The 17073-nt window shown below is 45.6% G+C and overlaps 1 protein-coding gene across 3 annotated transcripts in view; it reads left to right on the forward strand.

Moving 5' to 3' along the window:
* Positions 1–17073, forward strand: part of entpd5a (ectonucleoside triphosphate diphosphohydrolase 5a) — an 82345-nt gene that overhangs the window by 41897 nt on the left and 23375 nt on the right. For all 3 annotated transcript variants that reach the window (XM_070879602.1, XM_070879603.1, XM_070879604.1), the window contains 2 exons: positions 1068–1103; positions 2514–2602. In XM_070879602.1, the coding sequence (XP_070735703.1) occupies positions 1068–1103; positions 2514–2602 (125 nt within the window). The remainder of the gene's footprint in view (positions 1–1067; positions 1104–2513; positions 2603–17073) is intronic.

Consider the following 17073-nt stretch of genomic DNA (forward strand, 5'->3'; position numbering starts at 1 on the left):
TTTAACCTATATCGTTGGTACCTATATGTACCATGACAGCTGGCTGTTAACCCTCCCCCTCCAGAATGCGCTGCAGCTGCTCCGAGACATCCTTGACCCTTGCACCAGGGAGGCAACATACCATCCTGGAGTCTCATTTGCGGCCGCAGAAACGCCTATCTATTCCCCTTACAATAGAATCCCTTATCACTATAGCTCCCCGACTCTTTTTCCTGACCTCCTGTGCAGCAGAGCCACCCCTGGTGCCATGGACTTGGCTGCTGCTGCTCTCCCCTGATGAGCCATCTCCCCCAACAGTACCCAAGGTGGTGTATCTGTTTTGTAGGGAGATGACCGCAGGGGACCTCTGCACTACCTTCCTTCCACTGCTCTGCCTGATGGTCACCCATTCCCTTTTTGGCTGTGTAACCTTTACCTGCGGTGTGACCAACTCACCAACGTGCTATTCACGACATCCCCAGCATCGCGGATGCTCCAGAGTGAATCCATGCGCAGCTCCAGTGCCGCAATGCGTTCTGTCAGGAGCTGCAGCTGGATACACTTCCCGCACACATAGTAGTTAGGGACACTGGTAGTGATTTCCCACATAGCATTAGGAGGAGTATGACATGGGTCTGGGCTCTCCAGCCATAACTTAACCCTTGGATTAACTTAATTTGGCAACAATGCCAAAGGTTTCTTACTGATCAGAAAAGAAAAAGAAAAAGATTAAATACTCACCAATCCACCAGCCAATCACTTACCCTCCTGGCTGTGACGTCACACTTTGGTTTCTTTTTACCTTCTGCCCCTGGAACTACCTCCGACTGCTGGGCCCCCTTTTATGGGCCTCGCTGCTTCTGACCTCCTTCGCTCCTCCGACTTCTGTTCTATTTAAACTGCCCGCCCCTCCGACTCTCTGTTCCTCGTCAAAAGTGAATTCCTCACCTACCTCCGGCCCTCCTGGCCTCCCGAACTCATGGACTTCCGCTCTCGGACTCTCCCGGACTCTCCTGCGCCTCCCGGACTTTATACGGATATTTTTAGTGTTTAGTGTTTGTGCTGATTGTTGCATTTTATTTTTGCAGGAATTTTAGCCTGGATCACAATAAACTTCTTGACTGGTATGTGTGTGGTTTTTCGAATTCCCTGCCACCAACACCATTTTAACATTGAAAAATAACTAGCGTTTAGAATTTCCTGCGTGGCTCAAATGTTTTGGCATTTTTTCCCCCCACAGCTTTGCCACCAATTAGCATCCAATGCTTCACAATTTACGGCAGTTTATGCTGCCAGTTAATATAGATCCATGCAGTGGTAATCGTCCATAATTTATTCAAGACAAAATTGCAAAACCTCTGGGTTCTGCCAGATCTCCTGTCGATCACCTGGCTTTGGGAGCCAATCAACTCCAGCATTATGTTATTAACCATACATCAAAATGTAATCCAGTAGAACATTACGGGTGGAAGATGTGAATTCCCCATACTTCTCATCCCCCTTAACTCAATATTCTGGCGCCCTGCCTCATTTTGCATTGGTGCCCAGCAGTGGTGGCGAAGCAGTGACTGAGAGGAAGGAGAGGTTTAAAAATAAAATTAATGCAATATAAAGACAGTCACTGGATGGGTGGCAGAGACTGGAGCTTCAGATGACTGACTGCTATCAGTTTGTTCCTGAGGTTTGTGGCATTCTCTGCCCCCTTTGTGCTCTATTGCCACATATTCAGTTTTCTCTCTGTAATAGATTTAGGTGTTCTCAGTATAGAGTAGATTTTTCCTACAGTTACTGACATACAACAGTTAGTGCAAGTATAATTCTGGTTTCCTACAAGACCTAAAAAGTAGGGCCAGTGAATTTCTTCCATTTTCCACGCAACCAATTCTGTTGCTGTTAATAACCATAACCGATTGTAATGTACATATTTCAAATTGGAAACCCAGTTACAAACCAGGCAGCACCACTCTACTGTGAAAGACTAACCTCCTCGTGTTGGGATATAAACCTAATCAGTTATAGATAAATAAAGAACACACTCACTAACAATGTCCCTGAAATGATGTGGCTGATTCCGAACAACAGACCCTTTACAGTCAAGTAACGATGGTTTAAATATCAATGAATGCGAGTTTAAAAATGACCAAGTTGGGAAATTGAAAGGAATCTTTTAGACAAGGGGCTCCTCCGGAAAAGATCCCCTTTGATTTCCAAGAGATTATCTGCTTCCTAACTGTAAGTCACGGTTTGACTCTGGTATAGTCGACAAACTGAAAATGCAAGTATATAAATCAGCAGAAGTAGTCTCCCAGAAACTTTAGGTAACCCAGAATTTGCCTACACATTTTACATAATGGTGAGAAGACTGGTTAACTGGGCTAAAGGTCAATCAAAAATGGACAGGCTGATTGAGCCGAATTGCCTATAATTTCCAGTTTAGTGTGCAAGTAAGGTATATTTTTTTCTTTAAAAAAGAAAGATTTGAAGCAGCATTTTAAAACCGGAATTTGACCTTTTTTTTTAAATGTAATTTATAGGCCACTTGTACAGTGCGAATAAAAACACTGTAGGAATTCTGGACCTGGGAGGAGCTTCCACACAGATAACATTCCTCCCTCAGACTGAGGTAAGAAAAACAAGAAGGGCCTGACCGAACCAGAAATCAAACTTGTTCAATCTAGTAATGAGTGAGCTTTCACTTTTTTATCCCCCCACCCCCATCCCAAACAAAAAAAAAGTCCGGAACTGATGAGAAACATGGTTACCAGTGGAGTGAGGCACATTTTCAGTTTCTACAAGTTGTAGTATAGGAACTCGTGTGTACAGATAGCATCAACACTGCAATAGGTCATTAAAGTTTATGTGAGTCTTTGGAGGGGTGAAGGAAGACATTATACTGAGGCAAAGGAAGAATATATATGTATGTGTCATGTATGTACTTTTCAGATTACTAGCCACTAGATGGCATCATTGTTGGAGGCCATTGGGCTGCACTCACGTGTGTGCAGCCCAAGTATAAAAGGCCAGCCATTTTGTATATTAGTTAATTTGGGCCTTAATAAAGCAGAGCCAAGGTCATACCTCTTGGAGTTAAACATTACTCAGTTAACAGTTATTGCATACATGTTAGATCTCTTAATTTCCAATGAAATACAAACTCCGATTGTAGTTTTAACTTCTTTATTTTTGGCAGAGAGCAATAACAAGTTCTTGGCTTTAAACCAGGTCTTTGTCCTTCTGGGAACCACATGGTCAAAATGGCTGTACTTATACCTGGATCAATTTACAGAAAAGAACTCGCCTTCTTTGACCTTTATTGGCTCAATTAATAGTCTTTTAACCTTTTAATTGGCTCGCTACCCAAGGGTCCTAAAATGTCAAGTTGATTGATGACTTAATGCAACATGCTGAACTGCATGTAGCAGCCTTGACTTGGAGTTCTGTGAATTTTCACAGTCTGTCTAAATGCAGCCTGTTTGAATTTTCTATCAATCCCCCCTTTGATTCTTTCACAAACTGAATCATAAAACATAGAAACATAGAAAATAGGTGCAGGAGCAGGCCATTCAGCCCTTCTAGCCTGCACCGCCATTCAATGAGTTCATGGTTGAACATGAAACTTCAGTACCCACTTCCTGCTTTCACGCCATACCCCTTGATCCCCCGAGTAGTAAGGACTTCATCTAACTCCCTTTTGAATATATTTAGTGAAATGGCCTCAACTACTTTCTGTGGTAGAGAATTCCACAGGTTCACCACTCTCTGGGTGAAGAAGTTTCTCCTTATCTCGGTCCTAAATGGCTTACCCCTTATCCTTAGACTGTGACCCCTGGTTCTGGACTTCCCATTTGCTTTCTTAACCGCCTGCTGTACCTGCATGCCAACCTTCAATGACTGATGTAACATGACACCCAGGTCTCGTTGCACCTTCCCTTTTCCTAATCTGTCACCATTCAGATAAATCAGGTATCACTGGTTAAACATTCTACAAAATAATTTCATACATGTTAATAGAGTTTCCTTCTAAAATTTGTTGATGTGTTTCACCACATGTCCGGACTAGTAGCTTCCACACAAATTTACACCAACCCGAGTTCCATCGTGGCCACAATGGAAGTTTGGTTTTAGTAGGTTAATTAACCTTATTCCAATTTAATCCAAATCAATATCTTAGTTCAACCAGTAAACAACCTTCCCTTAAGCACAACATACTCCTGTGCCACGTACAGACGGTCTGCTGGGACCTGCAAGGTGTCTCACCTGCGGGACAGCAGCTACAGCCGCCTGGTCGCAACAACATTTAATCAACATAAACAAACAATATAAAAGTAAAACCATTACAACAAATAGAATTAAACCTTCCACCAATGAAGTTCCTATTGAACCTAGCCATTCAGTGGCTCCACTCCACAAAGTGAATGATGGGGGTTGCTTAAGTTTTTCTACCTCCTTTTGGATATGCTCCGCTAAGTGGGTAATTTCTTCGGAGCTATCTGGGATATATGTGCAACACTCAGTTCCGAGTAGGGTGCAAGTACCTCCCTTTTCAGCCAGGATGTAATCAAGGGCCACTCTATTCTGTAGGGCTACTGTGCGGATTGCTACCATTTCTGCATTGATTTTAACTAGGGCCTCTGAGGTATCATTAGCTACTCGTTCCACAATGGATGCCATGTTAATGGATTCCCTTGCCAGTTTGGCGGTCCCATACCCAGGGATCAGAATGGCAAAGAACCTCTCTGTTTCTGTGATAGCTCTCTTAGGACGGTGTAAATGTTCCGACAGTGATTTTATATGATACATATAAGGCACAATGTAGGCTAAATAGCAGGATCCCATCCAATTCTGGGGCAGCCAAGGGTAGGCCTTGTGGCCACACACCCAATAGGTGCCATTATAGGCAATGAATGTTAGCTGTTTCTTTGTCACCAACACTCCGGGGCCTGTCCAGGCTTTTCCATCTGTTTTATTCAGAATCCGCGTTACGTTAAAAATTCCCACGTCGGCCCAGTTTGGACGGTTCCGTGGCTTGATTATATTATAATTCCGGGAGCAGTTACTATACCCCATATTTTGGCCTCCTTTGATGTTTCTAATTCAGACAGACCGATTCCCCCCGGTCTTCCTATTCCCGTTGTATTAGTGATAACAAAAAATGGGGGCTGTTTGGAATTATTGTAGTACGGTTGGTATCCCTCTTCAAAGGTAGTCAGATTGTAACCTGCTGACTTCCATTTACGTGCCCAATTTTCCGTATCCTGAAACATAGAAACATAGAAACATAGAAAATAGGTGCAGGAGCAGGCCATTCAGCCCTTCTAGCCTGCACCGCCATTCAATGAGTTCATGGCTGAACATGATACTTCAGTACCCCCTTCCTGCTTTCTCGCCATACCCCTTGATCCCCCGAGTAGTAAGGACTTCATCTAACTCCCTTTTGAATATATTTAGTGAATTGGCCTCAACTACTTTCTGTGGTAGAGAATTCCACAGGTTCACCACTCTCTGGGTGAAGAAGTTTCTCCTCATCTCGGTCCTAAATGGCTTACCCCTTATCCTCAGACTGTGACCCCTGGTTCTGGACTTCCCCAACATTGGGAACATTCTTCCTGCATCTAACCTGTCTAAACCCGTCAGAATTTTAAACGTTTCTATGAGGTCCCCTCTCATTCTTCTGAACTCCAGTGAATACAAGCCCAGTTGATCCAGTCTTTCTTGATAGGTCAGTCCCACCATCCCGGGAATCAGTCTGGTGAATCTTCGCTGCACTCCCTCAATAGCAAGAATGTCCTTCCTCAAGTTAGGAGACCAAAACTGTGCACAATACTCCAGGTGTGGCCTCACCAAGGCCCTGTACAACTGTAGCAACACCTCCCTGCCCCTGTACTCCAATCCCCTCGCTATGAAGGCCAACATGCCATTTGCTTTCTTAACCGCCTGCTGTACCTGCATGCCAACCTTCAATGACTGATGTACCATGACACCCAGGTCTCGTTGCACCTTCCCTTTTCCTAATCTGTCACCATTCAGATAATAGTCTGTCTCTCTGTTTTTACCACCAAAGTGGATAACCTCACATTTATCCACATTATACTTCATCTGCCATGCATTTGCCCACTCACCTAACCTATCCAAGTCACTCTGCAGCCTCACAGCATCCTCCTCGCAGCTCACACTGCCACCCAACTTAGTGTCATCCGCAAATTTGGAGATACTACATTTAATCCCCTCGTCTAAATCATTAATGTACAATGTAAACAGCTGGGGCCCCAGCACAGAACCTTGCAGTATCCCACTAGTCACTGCCTGCCATTCTGAAAAGTACCCATTTACTCCTACTCTTTGCTTCCTGTCTGACAACCAGTTCTCAATCCACTTCAGCACACTACCCCCAATCCCATGTGCTTTAACTTTGCACATTAATCTCTTGTGTGGGACCTTGTCGAAAGCCTTCTGAAAGTCCAAATATACCACATCAACTGGTTCTCCTTTGTCCACTTTACTGGAAACATCCTCAAAAAATTCCAGAAGATTTGTCAAGCATGATTTCCCTTTCACAAATCCATGCTGACTTGGACCTATCATGTCACCATTTTCCAAATGCGCTGCTATGACATCCTTAATAATTGATTCCATCATTTTACCCACTACTGAGGTCAGGCTGACCGGTCTATAATTCCCTGTTTTCTCTCTCCCTCCTTTTTTAAAAAGTGGGGTTACATTGGCTACCCTCCACTCGATAGGAACTGATCCAGAGTCAATGGAATGTTGGAAAATGACTGTCAATGCATCCGCTATTTCCAAGGCCACCTCCTTAAGTACTCTGGGATGCAGTCCATCAGGCCCTGGGGACTTATCGGCCTTCAATCCCATCAATTTCCCCAACACAATTTCCCGACTAATAAAGATTTCCCTCAGTTCCTCCTCCTTACTAGACCCTCTGACCCCTTTTATATCCGGAAGGTTGTTTGTATCCTCCTTAGTGAATATCGAACCAAAGTACTTGTTCAATTGGTCTGCCATTTCTTTGTTCCCCGTTATGACTTCCCCTGATTCTGACTGCAGGGGACCTACGTTTGTCTTTACTAACCTTTTTCTCTTTACATACCTATAGAAACTTTTGCAATCCGCCTTAATGTTCCCTGCAAGCTTCTTCTCGGACTCCATTTTCCCTGCCCTAATCTAACCCTTTGTCCTCCTCTGCTGAGTTCTAAATTTCTCCCAGTCCCCAGGTTCGCTGCTATTTCTGGCCAATTTGTATGCCATTCCTTGGCTTTAATACTATCCCTGATTTCCCTAGATAGCCACGGTTGAGCCACCTTCCCTTTTTTATTTTTACGCCAGACAGGAATGTACAATTGTTGTAATTCATCCATGCGGTCTCTAAATGTCTGCCATTGCCCATCCACAGTCAACCCCTTAAGTATCATTTGCCAATCTATCCTAGCCAATTCACGCCTCAAACCTTCAAAGTTACCCTTCTTTAAGTTCTGGACCATGGTCTCTGAATTAACTGTATCATTCTCCATTCTAATGCAGAATTCCACCATATTATGGTCACTCTTCCCCAAGGGGCCTCGCACAATGAGATTGCTAATTAGTCCTCACTCATTACACAACACCCAGTCTAAGATGGCCTCCCCCCTAGTTGGTTCCTCGACATATTGGTCTAGAAAACCATCCCTTATGCACTCCAGGAAATCCTCCTCCACCGTATTGCTTCCAGTTTGGCTAGCCCAATCTATGTGCATATTAAAGTCACCCATTATAACTGCTGCACCTTTATTGCATTCACCCCCAATTTCCTGTTTGATGCCCTCCCCAACATCACTACCACCGTTTGGAGGTCTGTACACAACTCCCACTAATGTTTTTTGCCCTTTGGTGTTCTGCAGCTCTACCCATATAGATTCCACATCATCCAAGCTAATGTCTTTCCTAACTATTGCATTAATCTCCTCTTTAACCAGCAATGCTACCCCACCTCCTTTTCCTTTTATTCTATCCTTCCTGAATGTTGAATACCCCTGAATGTTGAATACCCCTGGATGTTGAGTTCCCAGCCCTGATCATCCTGGAGCCACGTCTCCATAATCCCAATCACATCATATTTGTTAACATCTATTTGCACAGTTAATTCATCCACCTTATTGCGGATACTCCTTGCATTAAGACACAAAGCCTTCAGGCTTGTTTTTTTAACACCCTTTGTCCTTTTAGAATTTTGCTGTACAGTGGCCCTTTTTGTTCTTTGCCTTGGGTTTCTCTGCCCTCCATTTTTCCTCATCTCCTTTCTGTCTTTTGCTTTTGCCTCCTTTTTGTCTCCCTCTGTCTCCCTGCATTGGTTCCCATCCCCCTGCCATATTAGTTTAACTCCTCCCCAACAGCACTAGCAAACACTCCTCCTAGGACATTGGTTCCGGTCCTGCCCAGGTGCAGACCGTCCGGTTTGTACTGGTCCCACCTCCCCCAGAACCGGTTCCAATGCCCCAGGAATTTGAATCCCTCCCTGCTGCACCACTGCTCAAGCCACGTATTCATCTGCACTATCCTGCGATTCCTACTCTGACTAGCACGTGGCACTGGTAGCAATCCCGAGATGACTACTTTTGAGGTCCTACTTTTTAATTTAGCTCCTAGCTCCTTAAATTCGTTTCGTAGGACCTCATCCCTTTTTTTACCTATGTCGTTGGTACCAATGTGCACCACAACAACTGGCTGTTCTCCCTCCCATTTCAGAATGTCCTGCACCCGCTCCGAGACATCCTTGACCCTTGCACCAGGGAGGCAACATACCATCCTGGAGTCTCGGTTGCGGCCGCAGAAATGCCTATCTATTCCCCTCACCATTGAATCCCCTATCACTATCGCGCTCCCACTCTTTTTCCTGCCCTCCTGTGCAGCAGAGCCAGCCACAGTGCCATGAACTTGGCTGCTACTGCCCTCCCCTGATGAGTCATCCCCCCCCCCCCCCCAACAGCACTCAAAGCAGTGTATCTGTTTTGCAGGGGGATGACCACAGGGGACCCCTGCACTACCTTCCTTGCACTGCTCTTCCTGCTGGTCTTCCATTCCCTATCTGGCTGTGGACCCTTCTCCTGCGGTAAGACCAACTCACTACACGTGATACTCACGTCATTCTCAGCATCGTGGATGCTCCAGAGTGAATCCACCCTCAGCTCCAATTCCGCAACGCGGACCGTCAGGAGCTCGAGGCGGATACACTTCTCACACACGTAGTCCTCAGGGACACCGGAAGTGTCCCTGAGTTCCCACATGGCACAGGAGGAGCATATCACGTGACCGAGCTCTCCTGCCATGCCTTAACCCTTAGATACCCTTAAATTGGTAACAATGTTACAGTTCACTTACTGATATAAAAAAGAAAAAGAAAAGCTACTCACCAATCACCAGCCAATCACTTACCCCATTGGCTGTGATGTCACCTTTTGATTCCTTTCTACTTCTATTTTGCTTTCTCTCCCGCTGTAGCTGCATCGGTACGCCTTTTATAGGCCGCTCCGACACTGCTCCCGCCCCTCCCCAACTGCCGCTGGTACTCGCGCTCCCGCTGGGCCTTTTATAGGCCGCTCCGACACTGCTCCCGCCTCTCCCCAACTGCCGCTGGTACTCGCGCTCCCGCTGGGCCTTTTATAGGCCGCTCCGACACTGCTCCCGCCCCTCCCCAACTGCCGCTGGTACTCGCGCTCCCGCTGGGCCTTTTATAGGCCGCTCCGACACTGCTCCCGCCCCTCCCCAACTGCCGCTGGTACTCGCGCTCCCGCTGGGCCTTTTATAGGCCGCTCCGACACTGCTCCCACCTCTCACCAACTGCCGCTGCCTGTGAAACACCCGCTGGGCCTTTATAGGCCGCTCCCGCCTCTCACCAACTGCCGCTGGCTCTCGATCTCCCGCTGGGCCTTTATAGGCCGCTCCCGCATTGCCTGTTTTGTTTTGATTAATTATCCACTCAGCCATTTCCGAGATATTCAAGGGAACTGGCCTCAAGGGAATCCCTCCCTTTGAGTGAATAGGAATATGCGCACACACCCAACAACTAGAAATGTTACCTTGTTTGGCATAAATGTATGACATATATAAAAAGGTATTTACATGTAATTCCCTTGCTACCCTACTATTTCCCTTTGGTGCAGAAGGTAAGAAGTAGGCCTATGCCTAGAATACCTACAATCAATAATACAGTAAATTTATACATTTTCGCAAAAAGTAATTGTCCTTATTAGTTTTCAGCTTCAGTTACGGGTGCTCGTTTAACGTGTGAAGCGTGGATCCAGGCTTTCTTTCCTTGGACTTTAACAGCTGCCCTGGTGGTCAATAACACTTGATAAGGTCCCTCCCACTTGGCACCCAAAGGTTCTTTATGCAACTTTTTCACATACACCCAGACTCCCGGGATGATGTCGTGTCCTCCTTCGGGTGGATTACCCCAAGCTGCCGATACCTGTCGGGAAACAGAACTAATAGCATTGGTTAAGTTCTGACAGTATGATAACAAAGTGTCACTCATTAAGTGAACATCAACTTTCTGTAAATCGATAGTTCCTGGCAGCGACATGGGTCTTCCTGTTATAATTTCAAATGGGCTTAGACCTGTAGTTCTGTTTGGGGTTGCCCTAATGCTACATAGCACTATTGGTAGTGCCTGGGGCCATGGTGTTCCTTCTTGGTGATATTTGGCAAGCCGTTGTTTCAAAGTTCGATTCATTCGTTCTACTTGTCCTGATGATTGTGGATGATAAGGACAGCGTAAATCCCACGTAATGTTCAGTAACCTACAGACTTCTTGGCAGACAGCACCTATGAAGTGTGTTCCCTGATCTGAGTCAATGCTACTCGGGACTCCCCATCGGGGAATGTAATCCTTACACAAGACCTTTGCAATGTGATTGGCTGTGGCTCTTTTAGTTGGGACAGCTTCTACGCATCTAGAGAATCTGTCGACCATGACAAGAATGTTAGTGTATCATTGGCATGAAGGAAGAGATATATAATCAACCTGCAGATGCTGGAATGGTCCGACAGGGGCAGGGGGCCTCAGTTGGGGCATTACCGTGATGGGTCCAGAATTATTTTTCTGGCAGACCACATAGCGGTCTGTTACCAGCTGGGCATGTTTTTTAAATCCCCGACCCCACCAGCTTTTCTGGAACCATGCCGTCATCTGTTGTGAGGCCAAGTGTCCCCACGAGTGGATCTGTTGGGCTAAAAAAGGCATAAGCGCTTGTGGCGCGACTGACTTGTCGGTAACTCTTTGTCTCCAGACACCATCTTCGCATAGCTTAATTCCTGCCTCAATCCATGTCCATTTTTCCTCTCGGGAGCACTCGCCTTGCATTGTTTGAAGGTCTCGTATCAGAGTCCTGAGTGCTTTCAATCTGCACATCTGTGTTGGTTCTTCTGGAGGAACGCCCTGTGAGGCGGTATCTTTAGCTGCCTGGTCGGCTAGGGCATTTCCCTGTGCTTCTGTGGTATTTTCCTTGGTATGGGCCTTACACTTCAGGATAGACACTTCCTGAGGTAATTGTATGGCCTCCAGTAAGTCTCGGACTTCTTTTCCATTTCGGATAGGTGTACCAGCAGCAGTGAGGAATCCTCTTTTCTGCCATAACATACCAAAGTCGTGAGCGACTCCAAAAGCATAACGCGAATCGGTGTAGACATTAGCTGTCTGTCCTTCTGCTATTCGACATGCTTCTGACAGGGCCCGTAACTCGGCCTGTTGTGCTGACGTTCCTGAGGGTAAATATCCTTTTGCCACTACCTCATATAAGGTTGTAACTGCCGATCCTGCTTTTCTGGTACCATTGTCAACAAAGGAGGAACCATCTGTAAACAGGATGAGGTCTGGGTTGTACAGAGGCTCCTCTGCTGCTAAGGCTGCTTCTTCTGTTTCTTTTAAAATCTCCACGCAGTCATACTCTTCACATTCTCCCCCCTCTTGCTCCCTCGATTCTGACATCGGGAGCATAGTTGCGGGATTAACCGGGCTGGCCCGGACGATATGGAGATTAGGAGCTTCCAAAACTGCTGTCCAGCTGGTCCATCTAGCTGCTGTCACCTGAGACATTCTATTCATAGACAGCAAAGCGTGTACGATGTGGGGACACTTGACAATCAGCTTTTGGTCGAGGACTAGACCCGCAGTGATCATTACCGCTCGACATGTAGCTTCCATGGCCCTTAGGCAACTTCCCCATCCGAGGGCTACCGCATCCAGTTTTGCCGAATAATAGCCAATAGGCCTTTGCCGATCCCCATGTTCTTGTGTCAGTATAGCTGTCATATATCCTTCTTTCTCATGGACAAACAGGGTAAATGGCTTACCACTGTCGGGGATTCCCAGAGCCGGTGCCGAACACAAAGCCTTTTTCAAACTCAGGAAGACCTCTTGCTGTTCTTTAGTGAGGGTGATGGCTTCTTTAGAGGCACGTTTCCCCTTTAAAATATCATTCAGTGGCTGAGCAAGCTGTGTGAAGGAGTCAATCCAATTTCTGTTAAAGTTACACAATCCCAAAAACGACCGTAGTTCCTGAATAGTGGTGGGTTTTTTAGCAGCCCGAATGGCTGCAGTTCTATCCTGGGTAAGTTTTCTCTTTCCTTGTGAAATCTTTTGTCCCAGGTATACAACCTCTTCTTGGGATATTTGTGCTTTGTCGATGCTGGCTTTATGTCCTTTCAGCCGAAGGTGATCCAGCAAAGCTCGTAAATCTTGTTCATGCTGGTTCATTCCGTGTTTGAAGCTAACAGGATATCGTCTACATATTGGATGACAGGGGAGGTAATTCTTGCAAATGGCTTTGTAAAGCCATGTGGAATACCGTAGGGCTGTTGTGGAAACCCTGCGGTAATCGGGTCCAAGTATACTGTTGTCCTTGGACCATGAAAGCAAACCACTGTCGAACCTCCGGTGCCAGAGGCACCGACCAAAATCCGTTGGCCATAACCGAGAAATATTTATGTTCCGGTTTGAGGGCATTAAAAATGGTGGAGGGATCTGCGACCAAAGGAGCTTTTTGATCAATACACTGGTTAGCTTTCCTATAATCGACAGTCAAACGCCAAGTCTCATTAGATTTCTGTACCGGCCACACGGGGCTATTGGAGGAGCTATGCGTTTTAATAAGCACCCCTTGTTTCTCCAATTGCTGAATAACCGGTAAGATTCCCGCGATGGCAGTTGGACTGATGGGATACTGTTTAGTGCATGGAGGCTTGGTCCCTGTAAATGACGCAGGCTCCATCTGGAGTAGGCCACAATCGTTCTTATCTTTAGCCCATATCGGGTGTTCCTTCAATTCTTCTTTCTTCAAAGTTCTAATTGACCATGTCACCCGACCATCCTCGAAATGCAAATACTTGGATTAGAACGTCCATTCCAAAAAGGGGTTGATCTACTGGGCCTATCCAGACCGGCGTGGTTAGTTCATGTGGACCCAGCCCTATAAGTACCGGTGTTGTCCTTTTAATTTCCATTTTATGGCCCCCAACTCCATAGGCTGTACATGCCCTACCATCCAACGGCAAAAAGTCTCCATATTGTAGGGGTAAGTATGTTAATTCCACCCCTGTGTCTAAAAGACAGTCCACATCCTTATCGCCCACCCTCACAGTTATATATAGCCCATCTCCCCTTTGTTGTATTAGTGCGAGGAGGGGGGCCAGGGTGGGCTCTAATTGTTTTTTGCTATCCCAAGTAACTCCTTCTGTTGTTGTATTGTCAGTTGCTTAAATGCTTCTATGAGGTCGTTATCTTGTGACAAGCCTGGTTTGTTGTCTGAATTGTATCCCTGGCTGCGTCCTCTTCCCCAGCCACGACCTTTCTGTTTTGCCCTGCACGTCTTGGCCCAGTGACCTTCTTTCCCACAATAATGACATTTTCCGGATAATTTTCCTAATAACTGTTTATCGGAATGCTGGGATTTCCATCCCATAGCCTGTACAGCTCGGACTTTAGCTCCCATATCCCAATCTAATTGGTTACATCGATCCACCAATGCTGCAAAGGTAGTTCCTCTACCTTCCCAGTCCGGTAACACTACCTTAAGCATTTTGGACAGTTCTGGCTTTAGACCTGCCACAAAAGCTGCTTTCAGGGGTCCAAACACTTGTTCATCCATTTCCTCATCCGTATTATTCATACCCGAATGTTCTAGCCACGTGCATCTAAACTGCTCGTCATACTCCAGGACCTCCTCTGTTCCTTTCTGTTGGCAGGCTGCAATTTTTCCCCGGTCTGTCTTAACTGGACTGAAGGCTTGCAGCCAGTGTTTAATCGCCTCCCATCCTGCATCTAAATCTTGCTCATCCTGCCCCAAAGCAGCTTCTACCTTGTCGTGCAATTTTCTTCCCTGTTTTTGGCACCATTATGGTCAAAATTTGCAATCCGTCCCAGGGATGAAGTTGATATATATTTCTTAAGCGGTCCAATTGGTCCCACGTTTTTACTCCCCCTTTCTTTGGATTGGGCAATTCCTTGGACCATTTATCAATTTTCTCTGGGTCTGCCGGAGCATGAACTAAGTATTCTTCGTACACCCTTCTCTTTGTTTTTTTGGTTCCGCCCTCATCCGCAGTCTCTTCTGATTTGACTACAACTCGTCTTTTTTTAAACGGGGCAAAGCGCATCCTTAATTCGTCATCCTCTGATCCTGTATCGTCGGAGGATTCGGAATCCGTATCTATTCCTCGGTCGTGTCTTCGGGTTTGCGCTTTTAATTTATCCAAACATGGGTACCCTGGGAATTGATCAATACATTTTCCTTTTCCTATTACTGTCTCTTGACCTAATGACTTTTTCCATTCTTTAATTTCACCTTTAAGATCTTTAACTTCCTCTTCCAGCTTTTCAAGTTCAAGCTTTTTCTGTCGCAGCTGCGCACAAACAGCTTGCAATTGATCCTTTGTACTGGTCAGTTCTCGATCATGTTGGGAACGCATTATAATTTCATTCCGCTTTCGAATCTGGCCCATAACCGCTAGGGACCATCTAGTTTGCTCTTTATTTTTCATACGGGTCGTTTTTCCCCAGACCCTTTTAATCTCGTTCAAGGACCATTGTCCTTTGGAGGTTCCGTACTTTTGTTCGATCTTAATACAGGTTTTAGATAAATTGAATTGCTGCTCTATGTATTCTTTCAACTGTTGGAGGATTTCATCTATCGAAACCTCAGGTGGTGCCTGCCCACCTTTAACAGTTGTAGGCAATTCTTTGCTCTTATCTTCTGCTGCCATAATTTCTTTACTGGAGTCTTGAGTCGTAGGCTTTCTAGCCGATCAATAGGTCGGTGATTAATTAACTAACACACCGCCGAAGTTAGACGTCTATGGGACCTCGAGCCGACTACCAACCAGAGGGTTCGCAAACCGGAGGCTTTCGGAATCGCGTAGAAGGAGAGGCGAATTTAGACTTTTGACCGAGGACTTTTAAAAAGAGGTGTCTTTACCTCAATATGTAGGTCCGATGTCCAAAATTCAGTTTCTTTCCTCAGCGATCGTGTTCGTGACGCCAAAATTGTTAGATCTCTTAATTTCCAATGAAATACGAACTCCGATTATAGTTTTAACTTCTTTATTTTTGGCAGAGAGCAATAACAAGTTCTTGGCTTTAAGCCAGGTCTTTGTCCTTCTGGGACCACATGGTCAAAATGGCTGTACTTATACCTGGATCATTTTACAGAAAAGAACTCGCCTTCTTTGACCTTATTGGCTCAATTAATAGTCTTTTAACCTTTTAATTGGCTCGCTACCCAAGGGTCCTAAAATGTCAAGTTGATTGATGACTTAATGCAACATGCTGAACTGCATGTAGCAGCCTTGACTTGGGGGTCTGTGAATTTTCACAGTCTGTCTAAATGCAGCCTGTTTGAATTCTCTATCAATACACAACAATATGTAAGCAAGATTCTTAGTATGTGTAAGCAAGATTTTCCGAATTTAATCTTTGACACTGCCCTTTTGTAATCAAACAGGGTAGTTTGGATCACACTAATCTATTCATGCTCAAGTTCAGTCACCCAGACAAGTTATCTTGTAAACTCTCAGTAATACCAACATAACCAACAGATTCTTGGAGTGAGGGATACATTCTACAAATGTTGCACGCAATATATTCATCATCATCATGGGCAGTCCCTCAAAATTGACTTGCTTCCACTCTAAAAGTGAGTTCTCAGGTGGCCGTACAGTCCAATGCGGGAATTACAGTCTCTGTCACAGGTGGGGCAGATAGTCGTTGAAGGAAAGGGTGGGTGGGGAGCCTGGTTTGCCGCACGCTCCTTCTGCTGTCTGCGCTTGGTTTCTGCATGCGCTCGGCGACGAGACTCGAGGTGCTCAGCGCCCTCCCGGATGCTCTTCCTCCACTTTGGGCGGTTTTGGACCAGGATTCCCAGGTGCCGATGGGGATGTTACACTTTATCAAGGAGGCTTTGGGGGTGTCCTTGAAGTGTTTCCTCCACCCACCTGGGGCTCGCTTGCCTTGTAGGAGTTCCGAGTAGTGCTCTTGCTTAGGGAGTCTCGTGTCGGGCATGCGGATGATGTGGGCCGCCCATCGGGGAGCTGGTCGAGTGTGGTCAGCGCTTCGATGTTGGCCTGGGTGAGGACACTGACGTTGGTGCGTCTATCCAGTATATTACATGCCTGATAGTTGGGACAAATAATTGTTTGGATAAATTCATTCTATTGTGATATTGTAGGAAAGACATTCATTTTAATATCACTTCATAATGAGGTTTTAATATTTATTTGGGGAAAAGACTAATTGTTATGCTCATCAGGTTGTGGGATATTACTGCTTGTTGTATATAAAGTCTGCAGTTTATCACATCTAAAGTTGGAAAAAATCCTTCTTGAAAGAGAGACTTGCATTTATGTATCACACCTTTCATGACCTCAGGAAGTCCCAAAGCACTTTACAGTTAATGAATGATTTTTGAAGTGCATTCACTGTGGGAACGTAGGAAACGCAGCAGCCAATTTGCGCATAGCAATGTGATAATTACCAGATCACTTTTTTTTGTGATGTTGGTTGAGGGATATATATTGGTCAGGACACCCTGTCATGAGATTATTTATGCCCAT

This window comes from Pristiophorus japonicus, chromosome 4, assembly GCF_044704955.1.
Source record: "Pristiophorus japonicus isolate sPriJap1 chromosome 4, sPriJap1.hap1, whole genome shotgun sequence".
Taxonomy (NCBI): Eukaryota; Metazoa; Chordata; class Chondrichthyes; family Pristiophoridae; genus Pristiophorus; species Pristiophorus japonicus.